At 44.3% G+C, this 13,945-nt stretch overlaps 1 protein-coding gene across 8 annotated transcripts in view; it reads right to left on the minus strand.

Moving 5' to 3' along the window:
- Nucleotides 1-5,502: 5,502 nt before the first annotated feature.
- Nucleotides 5,503-13,945, minus strand: part of NBEA (neurobeachin) — a 557,443-nt gene continuing 549,000 nt past the window's right edge. For all 8 annotated transcript variants that reach the window (XM_025049493.1, XM_025049492.1, XM_025049491.1 and 5 more), the window contains 4 exons: nt 12,234-12,335; nt 10,007-10,203; nt 9,130-9,281; nt 5,503-7,337 (listed from right to left, as the gene is read on the minus strand). In XM_025049493.1, coding sequence (XP_024905261.1) covers nt 7,247-7,337; nt 9,130-9,281; nt 10,007-10,203; nt 12,234-12,335 — 542 coding nt within the window. In that variant the 3' untranslated portion in view covers nt 5,503-7,246. The remainder of the gene's footprint in view (nt 7,338-9,129; nt 9,282-10,006; nt 10,204-12,233; nt 12,336-13,945) is intronic.

The following is a 13,945-nucleotide window of genomic DNA, read 5'->3' on the forward strand; positions in this document are numbered from 1 at the left end:
TATTATCTACTGGTGCAATAGTTTGGATATAGCTTATTTAAAAATAAAGCACCAGAGTTGCACAGCCCTTCGATATGCCCTGTTGCAACACCACGGAATAAGAGAATGATCATTTGCCTGTTTGCCATCACTCATCACAGCTGTTATACTGGATACTGAAATGCTGGGTGGCTCCCCAGTCTCCCTACCGAACTGTCACCCCCTGAACCCTGGGCCTCACACAGAGCTTGGCAAATGGTAGAGACTTAAAAGTATTTGCCAAACACGTGGATAAATGAAAGAACGGGGCAGCCCTCGCACCCAGCAAAGATGCCGGCCAAGCCTTCTCAACCTTCCCTGGAAATCACAGACTCCGTTTCTTATATTCGTGGTTTCCAAAGCATCGGATCCGCGCTCGCCACCGACGCGGGGTGCGTGGGGGGCGGGGGGCGCCCCTTCAGGCCTCGTTGGGAGCGGTCCTCCGCGCCGCCCACGCCCAGTACTTTGCCCACCAGCGACAACGGAGGGAACGAGGCCTTGGGAAGGCGGCGAGCCTCGGCCTGCGCGTGCGGCGCTCCCGGGCCTGTCCTCTGCGGCTGCATTCGCGTCGCCGCTTCCTTGGATTTTGATCCGCTGCTACTATCAAAAGGCCGGCTACACACTGCGTTTGCATGTGCTCTGAAAGCGGCGCTGCCTCGATTTCTCAGCGCCGCGTAGGTGACGACGACGCAAAGTCAGAATCCCTTGGAGGAGCCCTCTGCGCGGCTTCACCTGTCCGCGCCTCGGTCCTCTGGGAACAGAGGGAACAGTCGCCTGCGAGTGGCTGCTGGTGGGAAGGTAGGAAACAGAGCGTTTGGGTCGCATCGCAGCCCAAGGCATGCGACAGGGCCATCGACAGTAACCCCCTGCGGTTAGGACCTGCTTCTCCCTTTTTGCTTTCCGGCCCTCCCCGGAGCCCAGACCGAAGTCGAGGTTGTCACAGCCGTTTCCCTTAGCCTAGTGGCTTTTCTTCCCAGTTCCTGCTGGTCTCCATTGGTAAATCCCTGTCCATTACCAAAACAGCCCTTTGCAGGCGGCTCGGGCTTCCCACTCTCACTTTGTGCTCGGCCCCTGGGGAATCGTGTGTGTGCGTGTGTGTGTGTGTGTGTGTGTGTGTGTGTGTGTGCGCGCGCGCGTGTGTGTGTACGTGCACATGCACACACGTGTGCGCGCATGTGTCAGATCATCAATACATTTAAAACTGTGGTTTTTCTGTTTGACCCAACATTCTAGTCACTTCATTTGGGAAGGGTGTTCAGGGCATCTGGCCCACCGTACAGCCTCAAACAATAAATCACTTTTCTGTTTTAATTACCTGGAACTGGTTTTCTTTGCTTGTAAGTAGGAAGCTGGCCCACGGAGGGAAGACTTTTTCTCCAAGGCCCTCGGGGGCTCCCTTTCCTTCAGATGCTTGTCCCCTCCCACCCCACTTCCAGGCTCTGAAAGCTTGTCCTAGGTCCTTTGGGATGGGACAAGGGAGGGCGGACACTGGGGGCCTCACGAGAGCAGCAGGGGGCCTTGGCGGGGGCCCTGTTCCCTGCGGTGAGGTCGAGCCAGCGCCCCTGGCTTCCTGGTATCTCAGTGCTGTTTGAGCACGGATCACAGAGGAAGAATGCTCTGGTTTGGTTTGATTCCATTCCAACCTGAGCAGAAGCTGGGCACCCTTGCCTCACATCCAACTTGGGCCTCTGGGCCGCCTCCTCCCAGACTTGGGGGGGCCCTCTGCTCCTGAGAGCAGATGCCAGGTCTAAATCAGAGGGTGATTTTGGGATTTCAGGAACCAGCAATGTTTCAAAAACATTTCATGATTTTATTTGATCAGAAATGACATGAAAAATGATTGTCTGTGGTTTCCATAATTTCATTTGGAAAGACATGTTTAGCACACAAAAAAGGCATAATCTCAGAATAAAAATAATTGAGCCATTTTGGCTTCCTGACAAGCTCACTCTTTGGTCTTTACTTGTCTGATTCTGCTTTAGACCGATGGCACCTTTATCGTAGGCTTTCAAATCAGGCTTCAGAAGCACTGGTGTAATTACATGGAGACGAGAAGTCTGTCCCCTCTCCTGCCCCATGGAGAAGGCCGAACATGGTCCCCTGCAGCTGGTGACACTGGCGGTGCATACCCAGGGCCTCCCTTATTCCCAACGCTCCGCCCCCTCTCGCACCCCACCAAGGGTCTCCAGCCTCTCTCCAGCCTCGTCCCATCTCTGGTTGTTCTAGGTGTTGAATGGAGGGCAGGGAAGTAGGATGGAAACCCTGTCACTTACTGCTGATGGAGCCAACTGGGGCAGGGGTCGTGACCTCTCCAGCCATCAGCTTCCTATAAGGGCACAGGACAGAGGCCAGAGGGCCTGTGTGGGCCCTCAGTAACACTGAGGGATTCTCTCTTTAGGCTCGTGCTTGTCCCTAGCCCTCTTCTGCCATGGGGAACGTGATCTTTTGCCTGAGAAGTGCTGGCTCAGACCTGTCTAACCCAGGGCCCCTGCTGGCCGTGGCAGAAGCCCTGCCCCCACCTTCAGAACTGTTCTCGTGGGAATTCTTGCCTCCGGAGAGGAAGAAAGTCTAAACAGAGGCATCCAAGCCTCTAACCACAGCTTTTCCTACCACGGTTTTGGCTGTGGACACGAACAAGGAAAGCATTTCATAAAACATTTTATTATCCAGAAAAATGATTGTTCAGAGGAGGCCCTGTGAGAAGCTGGCTCTTCCAGTGGCATTGAGTGGCTTCCTGTTTTTTGTTTCTGTGCTGACTGGAAGAGGCATTACAAAAGAACAGAACTAAACCAAACGAAATCTTTCTTTCTTACTAGGTGCTAAACAGAGCTGAAATCCAAATTTATGTCCACACGTGGTAGCGGGAAGCTGCTGGCTCAGCCTTTCCCACAGAGAGCTTAGATTCTGTCCAGCCCCTCCTGTGAGTTTTGGTCATTTTCATGAAAACACTTGACCTGGAGCCTGAGGCGCCCTTGTTCAGTGGTAACACAGAAACGTTCAGGAAATGTTCAGGAAACTGTTCTAGGCCACAGAGCTGGGGAGCTGGGGAGCTGGGGAGCTGGGGAGCTGGGACACAGAGCCAGGTCTCCAAGTGCCAAGTGTACAATTTTTCCCCACATGACCCATGCATTTACTTATTTATTGATTTATTCTTTCATTAACATACTTCAAGGGCTTAGCACGTAGGTTCACAGTCCAGTGGGGAAGACAGACACATAAATGACAGTGACAATACAGTTTTGTGTGACGTGCCTGGGACACCGAAAGGAAAAATCCTGGCAGTTGAGTTGTCATGTACAGGCGGGGTGGGGGGGGGATGTGTGTCAATGAGCAGTGAGGATACAGGCGATGAGATCAAGCGGAGGGGGCTGTGAGAGCCACCTGTGCACACAGCGGTGGGCGCCCGCTGTGGGGGGAGGGGGTTTCTTGGAACAGGAGGTGGCATTGGAGCCAAGCTGTCCTTAGGAGAAAACAAGTGCTCATCAGGACGGGATGGCCAGGATGGCAGACCTGAAATCACGGGGAGTGGGTGGGGGGGTTGGGGGCAGGTGCGGTGGTGGTCACGGGCTCGGAGCACAGGACTGGCCAGGGGCTGGCACGTTCAGAGGGGGCTGCGAGAGCCAGGGCGTGTTAATGTTTTTTAAAGTACACTTTTTATTGAAGTATAAGATACACACAGAAAAGTACACAAATTGTCACTGTACAGCTTGACGGATGTGAGTATAGCGAACCCACCTGGGTGGCACAGCCAGCTCCTGAGCGAGAACCGACCTCGCCACAGCAGCGCTCCGGTGCCAAGGAGCCCCGGCCATGGCCCCTACCTGTCCCCGTCTCTGACGGGAAAGGAACCAGTCTTCTGATTTCTAACAGCACGTACCAATTACATCGTTTTCTGTACTTTATGTAAAGTGGTGTGTATGTTTGTGTGTCTGGATTTTTTTTTTTTCACTCAACATCTATATTTAGTTGTGAGGAATAAAGTTGTGAAAGCATTTTTTTCCCCACGTCTTGTTGGTGGGAGGAAGCAGGCATTCTAACCGTTGGATCGCTAGCAGTCCCTGGCTTCTTAGTGGCAGATTAGTGACACCAGAGATAAGTACACTTCTCTCCCTAACTTCGAAATTATAAAAATTTCAGGGAAGGGCTCTGATGGATACCCCTGACCAACTACTGAGATCACCAGAATGCAGGTGACATGGTTAGACAGGCCTGAGTCTAGGAGGTCCCAAGGACCGGGGTCTCAGTAAATTATAAGACAGGAGAGGGAGGAAAAGTTTTCCCCCAGAAGATGCATAGCAGATAACTAGGGAAAGGGGTGCCAAGTTTCAGGTGAAAATGAAACTCGCCGCGAGATGTGAACAGCAGTGACCAACTGCTGAGCTCTGCTGGGGCCAGACGCCCCACGGGCTGCTTCGGTGCGATACTGGCTTTGGACTTCACCCCTCATGTTGGTGCTGTTGAAAATGTCCCCGAGGATGACCCACCTCCGAACCACATGGGGAAATGGGGTCCTAGATTTTGCTTGTAAAAATAAGCTCCCAGGCGATTTTTCACCCGGCAGGCAAAGTTTAATCATCTGGTGAAGCCACTGCAAGGTGCTCAGCAGTGGGATGACCGGGTTGGCCAGAGGCGCTGGCAGCAGAGTGGCGTATGGGGGAGGGGTGGCATATAGGGGAGGGGTCTGATGCGACACTCAGATACTGGCTGAGGTTTTGGTGACAGTCCAGATGGTTCTGAAAATGAGGAGTCAGTTTAAGAGAATTTTGGTAGTAACCTGCCTGAGTGACGGGCTGTGAGAAGGGCTGGGTTGGGGAAGTCAGCCAGCCTGGGTGTCATTGTAATGACTGACAGGAGACTGGATGGAGAGCAATAGCAGCAAGTCTTTCTGGGGCTAGTGTTGGTTCTGTCCTTTATGTCCTGGGAGCACAGATGGCGGCTTACTTGCAGTTCTGGCGCTCTCTGCTTGGGTTGCTGTCCCCAATGCCCCGCTGATCCGAATTACTGAAGCACCCTCAGCACTGCTCCAGCCGCCCGCCCTGCTTCGGTGGCAGCCACCCCGCTTCTCCAGGTCTGTCAGGCCCCGCCTGTCTCATGCTCGGTCGGTGAGAAATTCTACAAAGTGTGGTTCAAATAAAAATACCACCATTTGATAACATTCATGTAATGAGCAATTATATCCTTCACCATCACCTGAATTTAGTTCCTTTAAAATAATAATAATAATAATAATAATAACCCCAAAAGTGGATTAGGCAGAAGAAATGACAAAGGCAGATTCTCTCCGGTCACCGTTGCCCCAAACCCCTGCCAGATGGCCAAGCAGGGTGGCTTGTGTTTCAGCAAATGACAGAACCTCATTAGGACGCGATTTCATGTTTTAGACGCTGCAGGCCTTTATACGAGGTGAAGTTCATTTCTTAAACTTGTATGACGACATAATGAATGCATGTAAGTGAAGTGTCCAATGAGGTGTAAAACAATCAGTGAATTCTTTGCATATTTTATTTTTCTTTTTTTTGATTTCCAACTCACACACATCTGGCATATTTTACATCTTTGCAATAAAACATGGTTACAATAGCTTAAGGAATTTATATATCCAAAATATTTCACCATGATCTCAAGATGAAATGAACTTGTCTTCCAGATGTTCAGTGTCCTCCCAATTCTAAGCTATAAACTCAAGATATTGCTTACAGCCTGGTGATGAATAACTTAATCATTACGCTGATTCCCCAGAATTTCAGAATCTCATAAATACAAACAACAATGAAGAAGGAATTCAGTGCTAAAACTTACTAGTACAAGGTGAATAACAAATAAGTAATCACATCAATAAATAATGATATGTATCTGGTGCAAAGTGCCAATACAAAGAACCCATTATCTTGTTTTATCTTTTTTAAATAAATGACTGCAAGTGAGTGTAAATTCTGAGAAAATCACATTCCTGTAACATGCCTCATAGCCCTACCGACACAATATGTACATCTATGACAATAGTCACCAAATATACAAAGAAGAAACATGAATAAAGTGTATATACCCCTGGGTGTATAGCTTGATCAGTACAATGTATGGAAAATCATTTGCTAGCCATCATTTTATATCGTAAAAGATGAAGTGCCTTAGGCGAAGAATGTGGCTTTAGGTGAGAATTTCACAAGAACCTAAAAGAATAACTTCAGTTATCGTTATAATAAAGTCCAACCTGTTATTAAAGAAACTAAGCTATTCAAGAACCAAAGAGAAAAACAAAGAAACAACAATGAAAAAAAGCATCAGATTCTCTTTCCCTAACGTGCACACATTAAGCCAGCAGATGACTCTGGAAGAAACATCCAGGAGCTGGGAAGTCGTTACTATGGAACTAATGATCGTGACTCCTATTTATACAATAAAAACCAGGACCTCATCCCTAAGCCCCCTTTCTGCTGTGTCTTCAAATTATAAAGGGTAGGGCTGAATTTTCTTCGTATAAGTACCAAAAATGGCAAATAATGGCTTCGTATCCAAATGCTTTGTGAGCAAATTTCACTTAGAAGGGATGAATTTAGATTAAAAAGTGCAAACCATATTTTGGTGAAAATGTCAAAAATTACCAATTCAACCCTTGTATACAAGCTGTGTCCTTGGACAGATCTGTTTCATAGTGTGAATGCACCTGTTCCACCAAGACATCAGGAATAAAGAACATGCAAGTTGTAACTCCACAATAAAATTAAGAAACGTTTTGTTCTTTATACAAGGTTTTACTTTTACAAAAGTATCCCTTTAAATAAGATGCATCTGATGTACAAAGTATCAAACGTGTTTTTGTTTTTTTTTTTTCTCAGCTTGAAAAGAGGCTGGAAATGGGATGCAGGTTAGGTTCAAAGCTTAAACTTTGTAACAACTGGACACAAGGTTCCTCAGAATTGTCAAAAGTCTCTTGTGAAGCGTCCTACTACCTTTTCTCAATTAACAACAATATATGAAATAATTACCAAAACATCTCCTAATTCATATAATTTACATGATATAAGCTTGCTTGGAGCAGCTGGTGTTCGGTCGTGAAAAAACACACAAAGTAAAATGGCTGCTGACTACGATGGACAGCTATTGCTGGGTGTGATGGAATGTACAAACGGAGGTCCATGGAGACGAGTTTTTTCCACCAGAGATATTGCCTTTCCATGCAGCGCTTGTGCTCTCAGCTTTAACTTGGCTTTTGGTTCTTCATTTGTCTTCAGTATCTGTTCTGATGCTCATAATGCCACCGATTAAAATCTATATTAAAAGCTACGATGCTACCAGAAGCCATGCCAGTGATCAGAGTCCTGGAAAAGCAAGAGAGAGAGAGAGAGTTAAGAGTGACACAAATCACTGATGTGGTTGCTAATTCTACACTAGACAGTCTCATGATCTCAGAGTTCACCAGGTCTTAGTTTTGTGTTCATTGAGATAGGATTAAAATGTATTCTTGGTCCTCCTGAGAGATGCTGAATCTATTCCACACACACCTGAGTGGCCAGACCGCGTGTTGCTTAACTTTGGATTGGACACCGTATCAGATAAGCACCGTGGTGTATGCACCCTCAATATATGTGTATCTGTCAGTTTATAACGTATGTGCATGTGCGTGTTCCAACATATCAGGGAATTATAAAAATAACTGAAATTAAAAATGAGATTATTTTTGCGTTTTATAAGGAAACAGACACTTGATTAGTATCTTTCCTTATTCCTCTTCGGAGATCCTGGCACTACTGCGACTTTGAATTCACTCTCTGATCTTCCCTCCTCTCCATGCCTAGTCAGAGCCTTTCCTGCCCTCTCCGCTCCCCGCATAGGTCAGTTGTGTCATTCTGTCCCTGCTTCCCTCATGCACAGTTATCATGATGATCTGAGTTCTCCAGGGTCAGTAATCTCGTTATGTGTCACCATATCACATATCACAGAGCCTAAGCCGCGATGGTGGTAGCAAATGTTTGCAACGTGAATACATAAATGAAAAAGAATATCAGGGAGAATAGTTCAACTCCATAAGAATACAAATTATTCCAAATACTTTAGAAACACCCCTATATATGCAAATAATTATCCAGCAAACCGCTCTCATTTATCGTGAATACAGACTACAGCATTTTGGAACAATCGAAAAATAATCTGCTTAAACTTTCTTTAAAAATAGGCTGAGCCGTAGATGACATATCCCTTCCCCAGACTAAATTAAATGACACCATTTTTTCCTGATGACTTCGGTACTATTTTACTGTATCATAAAGATGCTTTGCTAAATTTGTTATATAAACCTTAATATTTATAATATTTTAAAACCACTATTCTTATAAAGAGGATACATACGATTGAAAAAGCTGGCTAATAAGCTTTTTAAATTTTTCTGTTAAAAATATAGCAAAAAATGAGAAATTGCATTCCATATTAAAATGATAGAGTTTTACTTTATTTTTAAAATTCACAAATTTTAGACTTAACATTCCGAATATTTTTTTTTTCACTTTGTAATAAACCCAAAGATGAATTTTAGGAAATGGCTAAACCTGTTGCAAACTGAGGAACAATGGAAAATCATATGAATTACTTAGCACTCATATTAATTCTTCCCGAGAGAAGATGATGGTGTCTTAGGGAAACGCAGAAAATAAATAACATGACTAAGAAATATGTGAGTAAGAAAACTGGGGCGAGGATTGTTTCAAGTAAAGAGTGAGTGCCCTGTATTTCTTAAAACAGAGGCTGCTGTGGACTGCTGGGACCTGGTTAGCTGGAGGTACACCCCAGCGGGAGCTCACCTCTCGCCTCTGCTGAAAAGTATGTGAGCCAGGCAGGCCTGTCTGAGACCAGCTGAGGACCTGCGAACAGAGAAGCCTGTTCTTTCTCAGACCCATTTCTCCCTTTTTTTTTTCCCCCTCATCATCTTCCTCTGTTTTCTTCTTACCAGAATCCTTTCTTACAGTACTTCCTCCTCTCCTCAATTTACCCTTTTCTGTACTAGTCTTTCTTCCGTCGAGATGCTGGTATCTTATTCACAACACATTTCGCCCCTGCTAGAAAGGAACTTTCCACGACAGTTCTCAAGCGATGGCATTTTCCCTTGCTGTGGCTCACCTCTGGTCATGGGATAAGTCCATCGCTCTAATGCCGGCGTCACATCCGGGGTAAATGTACAGCTGCTTAAAGTCGCAGGCCTGCCAGACTTCCACCACGCCATTGTCCCCTCCAGTCACCAGGTTCTGGCCATCGCTGCTCAGGAGGATGGCCTTCAAGAAAGGCAGAAAAGCAACCATTTCTCTCAGTGTTTCCCAAACGGTCAGTGGTCACTATTGAAAACATTCAATGCCGTTCCCTTGTAATTGTTATTTACTTTCAGCCATTAGTCCAAGTTTTTTAAAGTCCGAATTTCCTATGCGGAATTCATGAAAGTTCTTGCATGAACAAAGGATCTTATTAAAACCAATTTAGGTCACAAAATAACCTTGGCCCCAAAGAGCATATTATTGATCTAATCCAGAAAGGACCAAGAGTGAACTGACGTGATGTTTTAAGTCCTGAATACTAACAATGTCAAGACTTTTAGAACAAATGGCAGAAGCACATTTCGATGGTGTTTTTAATAATGATAAACCAGCAATTACACTTCGTTTGGGATTGAAGGGCAATTCAGTAGATATAATTTTGGTCTAGGGTTCTGAAGATAAGATTCTTTTACAATAAACTCACTTTTACTGTCAGAGGGTACAGTGCTGAAACAGTTATTTGTAAAAGGAGTTTAAGAAAAATCTTCAGGGTCTAACCTCTAGTCAAACAGCTATCATCTGCAAAGTCTAGTTCACTGAGTTAATTAGTTGAGATTCAGTAAATTTTGGGTTCATTCAAAGAAGCCATCTACACCGGACACCAGCAACATTCCATTATGCATCATGTAATATAAAACCTTTAATCTGTTGGCTTCAATCTCTATTTAGCACTGAACACGCAGATTTACCCGTGTTGAATCGTTGATCTCCATTTGAGCCAAAAGCTTCCCATTAATGCTGAAATTGCTGAATCGCCCTCGTTCATAGTATATGATACAGTGGCCTTCGCTGGAGACGGAAATCAAACGCGGGAACAAGCAGTGTTCTGGTCCCTCCAGAGCTCTCAGCAAATCCCCAGTGATCGTGTGCACAAGGCAAGGGCCCTCTGCAGAAAGGAGGGTATCGATGGCCAGAGTCATTGAGGATGACAAGTCACATACTAGCGCTCACAGATCTGCAAACCGTACCTGGGTATACACTCGGATTTGTTGAAAGAAATTTGGAAAAAAGGAAAAAAGAAAAGTATGCTGGCAAGAGCCAAGCACCGATATTATATTTAAATAGAATGAATACAGAGAACTGTTAAATAATATGCACACCATCCAAAACTTTTACCTAGGTGATATCATGAGATAATCTTCATAAAGAAAGATATACTTCATAGACTATGTGAGAATAAAAGACTAGATGTCCCATGAGTTTTTTCCTAATGTGTTTTTAGAAATTTCTTTTGAAGTTTAGAATCATCAAAACAATTGCTAATTTTCTTTAGTGTTTTCAAAATTTTAACATTGCATGACATAAATATATTACTATTAAATAATAAGTTCTACCTTTTCTATAGTTTATACATAAGATGTAAAAGGCAAAATTTTTAAAAATTAATAAAGTAATTCAGATTATAGAAACAATTTTTGTCTCTTAAATAAATGAATAGTGAAGCAGGAGTATAAAAAGTAGTATGGGGTATGATTTATTTGTCCCAATTGCTTTTTTCCTCTGGTAGAAACTGTGTTGATAAATTTACTAATCAAGTTCATAAAAATAATTGGTTAATATAGTTTGGTATGACCTCTCCCACATCCCTCAAAAAACCCCACCAAAACTGTAGACAAATTACATTCTTATTTTCAATTGATTGAAGTAGAAACATGTTTTACAAAACAAGTGACATCATAAAGCTCTACCTAATTTTTCCTAATTACTAAAGTAACAGATGTGCATTATAGAAAATACAAAAAATGAGAGAAAAAAATAGTGGCCGCCTTTAATATCATCCACTACTTATAGAAAATTAATGTTTTTTTCCCTATACCTACCGTGTCTTTTATTTTCCTTTTTTTTTTTCCTTTCCTTTATAGGTTAGAATAACATTACATATATTGTTACTTTTTTTTTTTTAAGTTAAAAAGACATTTATTAAAAATATACTATATGTCTATCTCTGGGTTATTTGCTCTTAGATACGAAAATGAAGAAAACACTATTCCTCCCTTCGGCTATTATATTCATTCTCCATAAAGCAACCAGAATAAGCTCCTAAAAACCATAGCTGATCATCTCATCACCTTGCTTAGCAAACATCAATGGTTTCCTACTGTACTTAAAATAGAAATCACAAATCCTTGCACCACTGGCCCCTCTCACCTCTTCAGCCTTCCCTCTCCTTAACTCCGTGGCAGCCTCACTACACTCGGTTCATCTAGCTTTCTTTCAGTTTCCCCTAAGATCAGGCTCCTTCCTGCCGTAGAGTCTTCCCATGGAGAACTGATTTCACAGCCAGAATTAGAATCCAAGTTTCCTGACTTCCTGAAACAACACTTCTGCCACAAAAACTAAAACAAAACAAAACAAAACAAAAAAACACACAAGGAACCATGTTTCCTTTCCCACCAGACTCTACACAGTCCCTAGTCTTATGAAGAAAGGACCTGGGGGAGGTGAATCCTGAGGGAGGTGTATCTGATGAGCGGGAGATCTCCCATGGCCCCTGAAGCATCACAGGAATCTTCCTCCCGCCTTTTTCCCCCTCTGTCTTTTATGTGTTAGTTTTAATGGCTGCATCATGTGGGAAGTGCTGCAGTTTCATTTACCAGTTCTGGCTAGAATGCTGGTGACCACAAAATATTTCAAAAAAATTTATATGTACATATATACATATATATACACATGTATACATAATGTACATATATGTGTGTGTACATCGATCGATCTATCTATCTATCTATCTATCTATCTATCTATCTATCTATCAGTCCTGGTAATTACTGATAATACAACTAAACAGCTGCAGAGAACCTAGGGGCTACATTTACCCATCGAGAGCTTCCTAAAGGAAAGAAATCATAACTCATGGTTAACTTAAGGAAATGGTACAGTTTTAAAAGGCCTAAAATGAAAGAAATGCCTTCTGACCTTTAGCACCACTGATAACGAGTCCAAGTTCTGCGCAGACAGAAACACAGACAACTTCATGGTCGTGGCCCGTGAGGACAGCCCTGGGTGCAGGATAGTCACCTATGAGAAAACAATGGCAGTGAGTCACTACGGGCCAGTGGCAGAAATGAAGGGCTACACCATTCAATCGAACATTTAAAACAATAATCATCAATGTTTGTTAAGGGTATTTACTAGCTGTGTGACCATGAGCCGGCTTCTTAACTTCTCTGTGGTTCCGCATCTGTAAAACACCTACTACACAGGTAGTTCAGATGCCTGGATGAACTGACGAATGTGATGTGCTTACATGAGGACGGTGGTGACAGCTATTCCCTTTTTCCTGGTTATTGTTATAAAGCACACGCCAAGCCTGCCAAGGCATTCACATGGCAACAGTCATATGAAATAGGAACTGTTATTATTTCCATTTTACAGCCTAGAAACCCGAGGCTTTGCAAGGCGATAACTTGCACAAATTGAACCCAGAGCTATCTAATTTTCTAATTTTAAAAGCCATGCTCGTGCCCCCCAAATCTCCAACAAAATGGGCTCATAAGCTTTGCCTTTGAGGAGGGGGTTAAGTGATGATGAAAAGAAGGTATGGCCATTTAAATTTTCCACTTGACTTAATAAAGTCAAATCTAGCTGAAAAGTCCGGCCGACTATACTCCGTAAGCATTCTCACTGGCAAGTGCTTTCACGAGCTCGGAATGACTGCTTTCTACGTGACAGGCGTTCTCCCGAGTGAGGTGAGAGCTGCGAGTCTACGGTGGTATGAGGCACAGCCTGGAGCTGCTGAGGACACCTGAAATGACTCGCCTTGAGCAGGCTTACCATCGTCGCGCGATAATGACAAGCGTGAAGAAGGGCAAACGTACGTGCACAGAGTGTGGCAAGGACCCCCCCAAAAAAGCTGCATATAAATTAAGAGAAAATCAGAATATTTGGTGAATAAGCTGCATGAAGAGACTGTGTCAGAAGGATCGGCAAGTCGACACCTTAGTGGGAGAACCGGAGGAGCCAGTGGGGGATGGAAGCGAGGGGTCTCTGCAGTCTTGGGGTGCAAAAGTGTGGAGGAAATGGAGACAACAGCAAGTCAGAGAGGAATTCCGGAAGGTGAAGGGGGAGGGTGCCGACCCGGGTGGGAGCGGGCGTGGGGTTCGATGGGTCAAGGAGGCTGGTGTCGGCGCGCTGGGCGGTACACGAGGACCCGAAAGACTCACTGAAGTGAGACTCCACTGATGGCGGAGCGATCGGAAGGAAGGACGCGAAGCGTGAACGACACAGTCTGGACCTGGCCACTAGATTGGTCAACAGACATCAACGCAAACAGTAATTAAATATGTAAATATCCAATTACATAGTAAATATTTATAACATGTATATTGAGAATAAAATAAATTCTCTTGTACTCACCCCCAAGATAAAGAAATACATAACACTACCGATAACTTTAGCGCCCCTTTCTTAATATCTTAGAGAATAGTATGCCTTCTAAAACAGAGTCCTGTATTTTTCTCTTCTGTTCACTCCGTTTCACCTGGCTGTTGAGTTTGCGATCTTTCTTTTACTGTGCTTGAGCTCCTTGCATGCTGGCCGGGTTTCCTCTGTGAACTCGTCTCTCAGGTAGGGCTGACCCCTGCCTGCCGTCCTGTCTCTCAGAACTGTGCCTGCCTCCCAGCAGAGTG

This window comes from Pteropus alecto, unplaced genomic scaffold, assembly GCF_000325575.1.
Source record: "Pteropus alecto unplaced genomic scaffold, ASM32557v1 scaffold16, whole genome shotgun sequence".
Classification (NCBI taxonomy): Eukaryota; Metazoa; Chordata; class Mammalia; order Chiroptera; family Pteropodidae; genus Pteropus; species Pteropus alecto.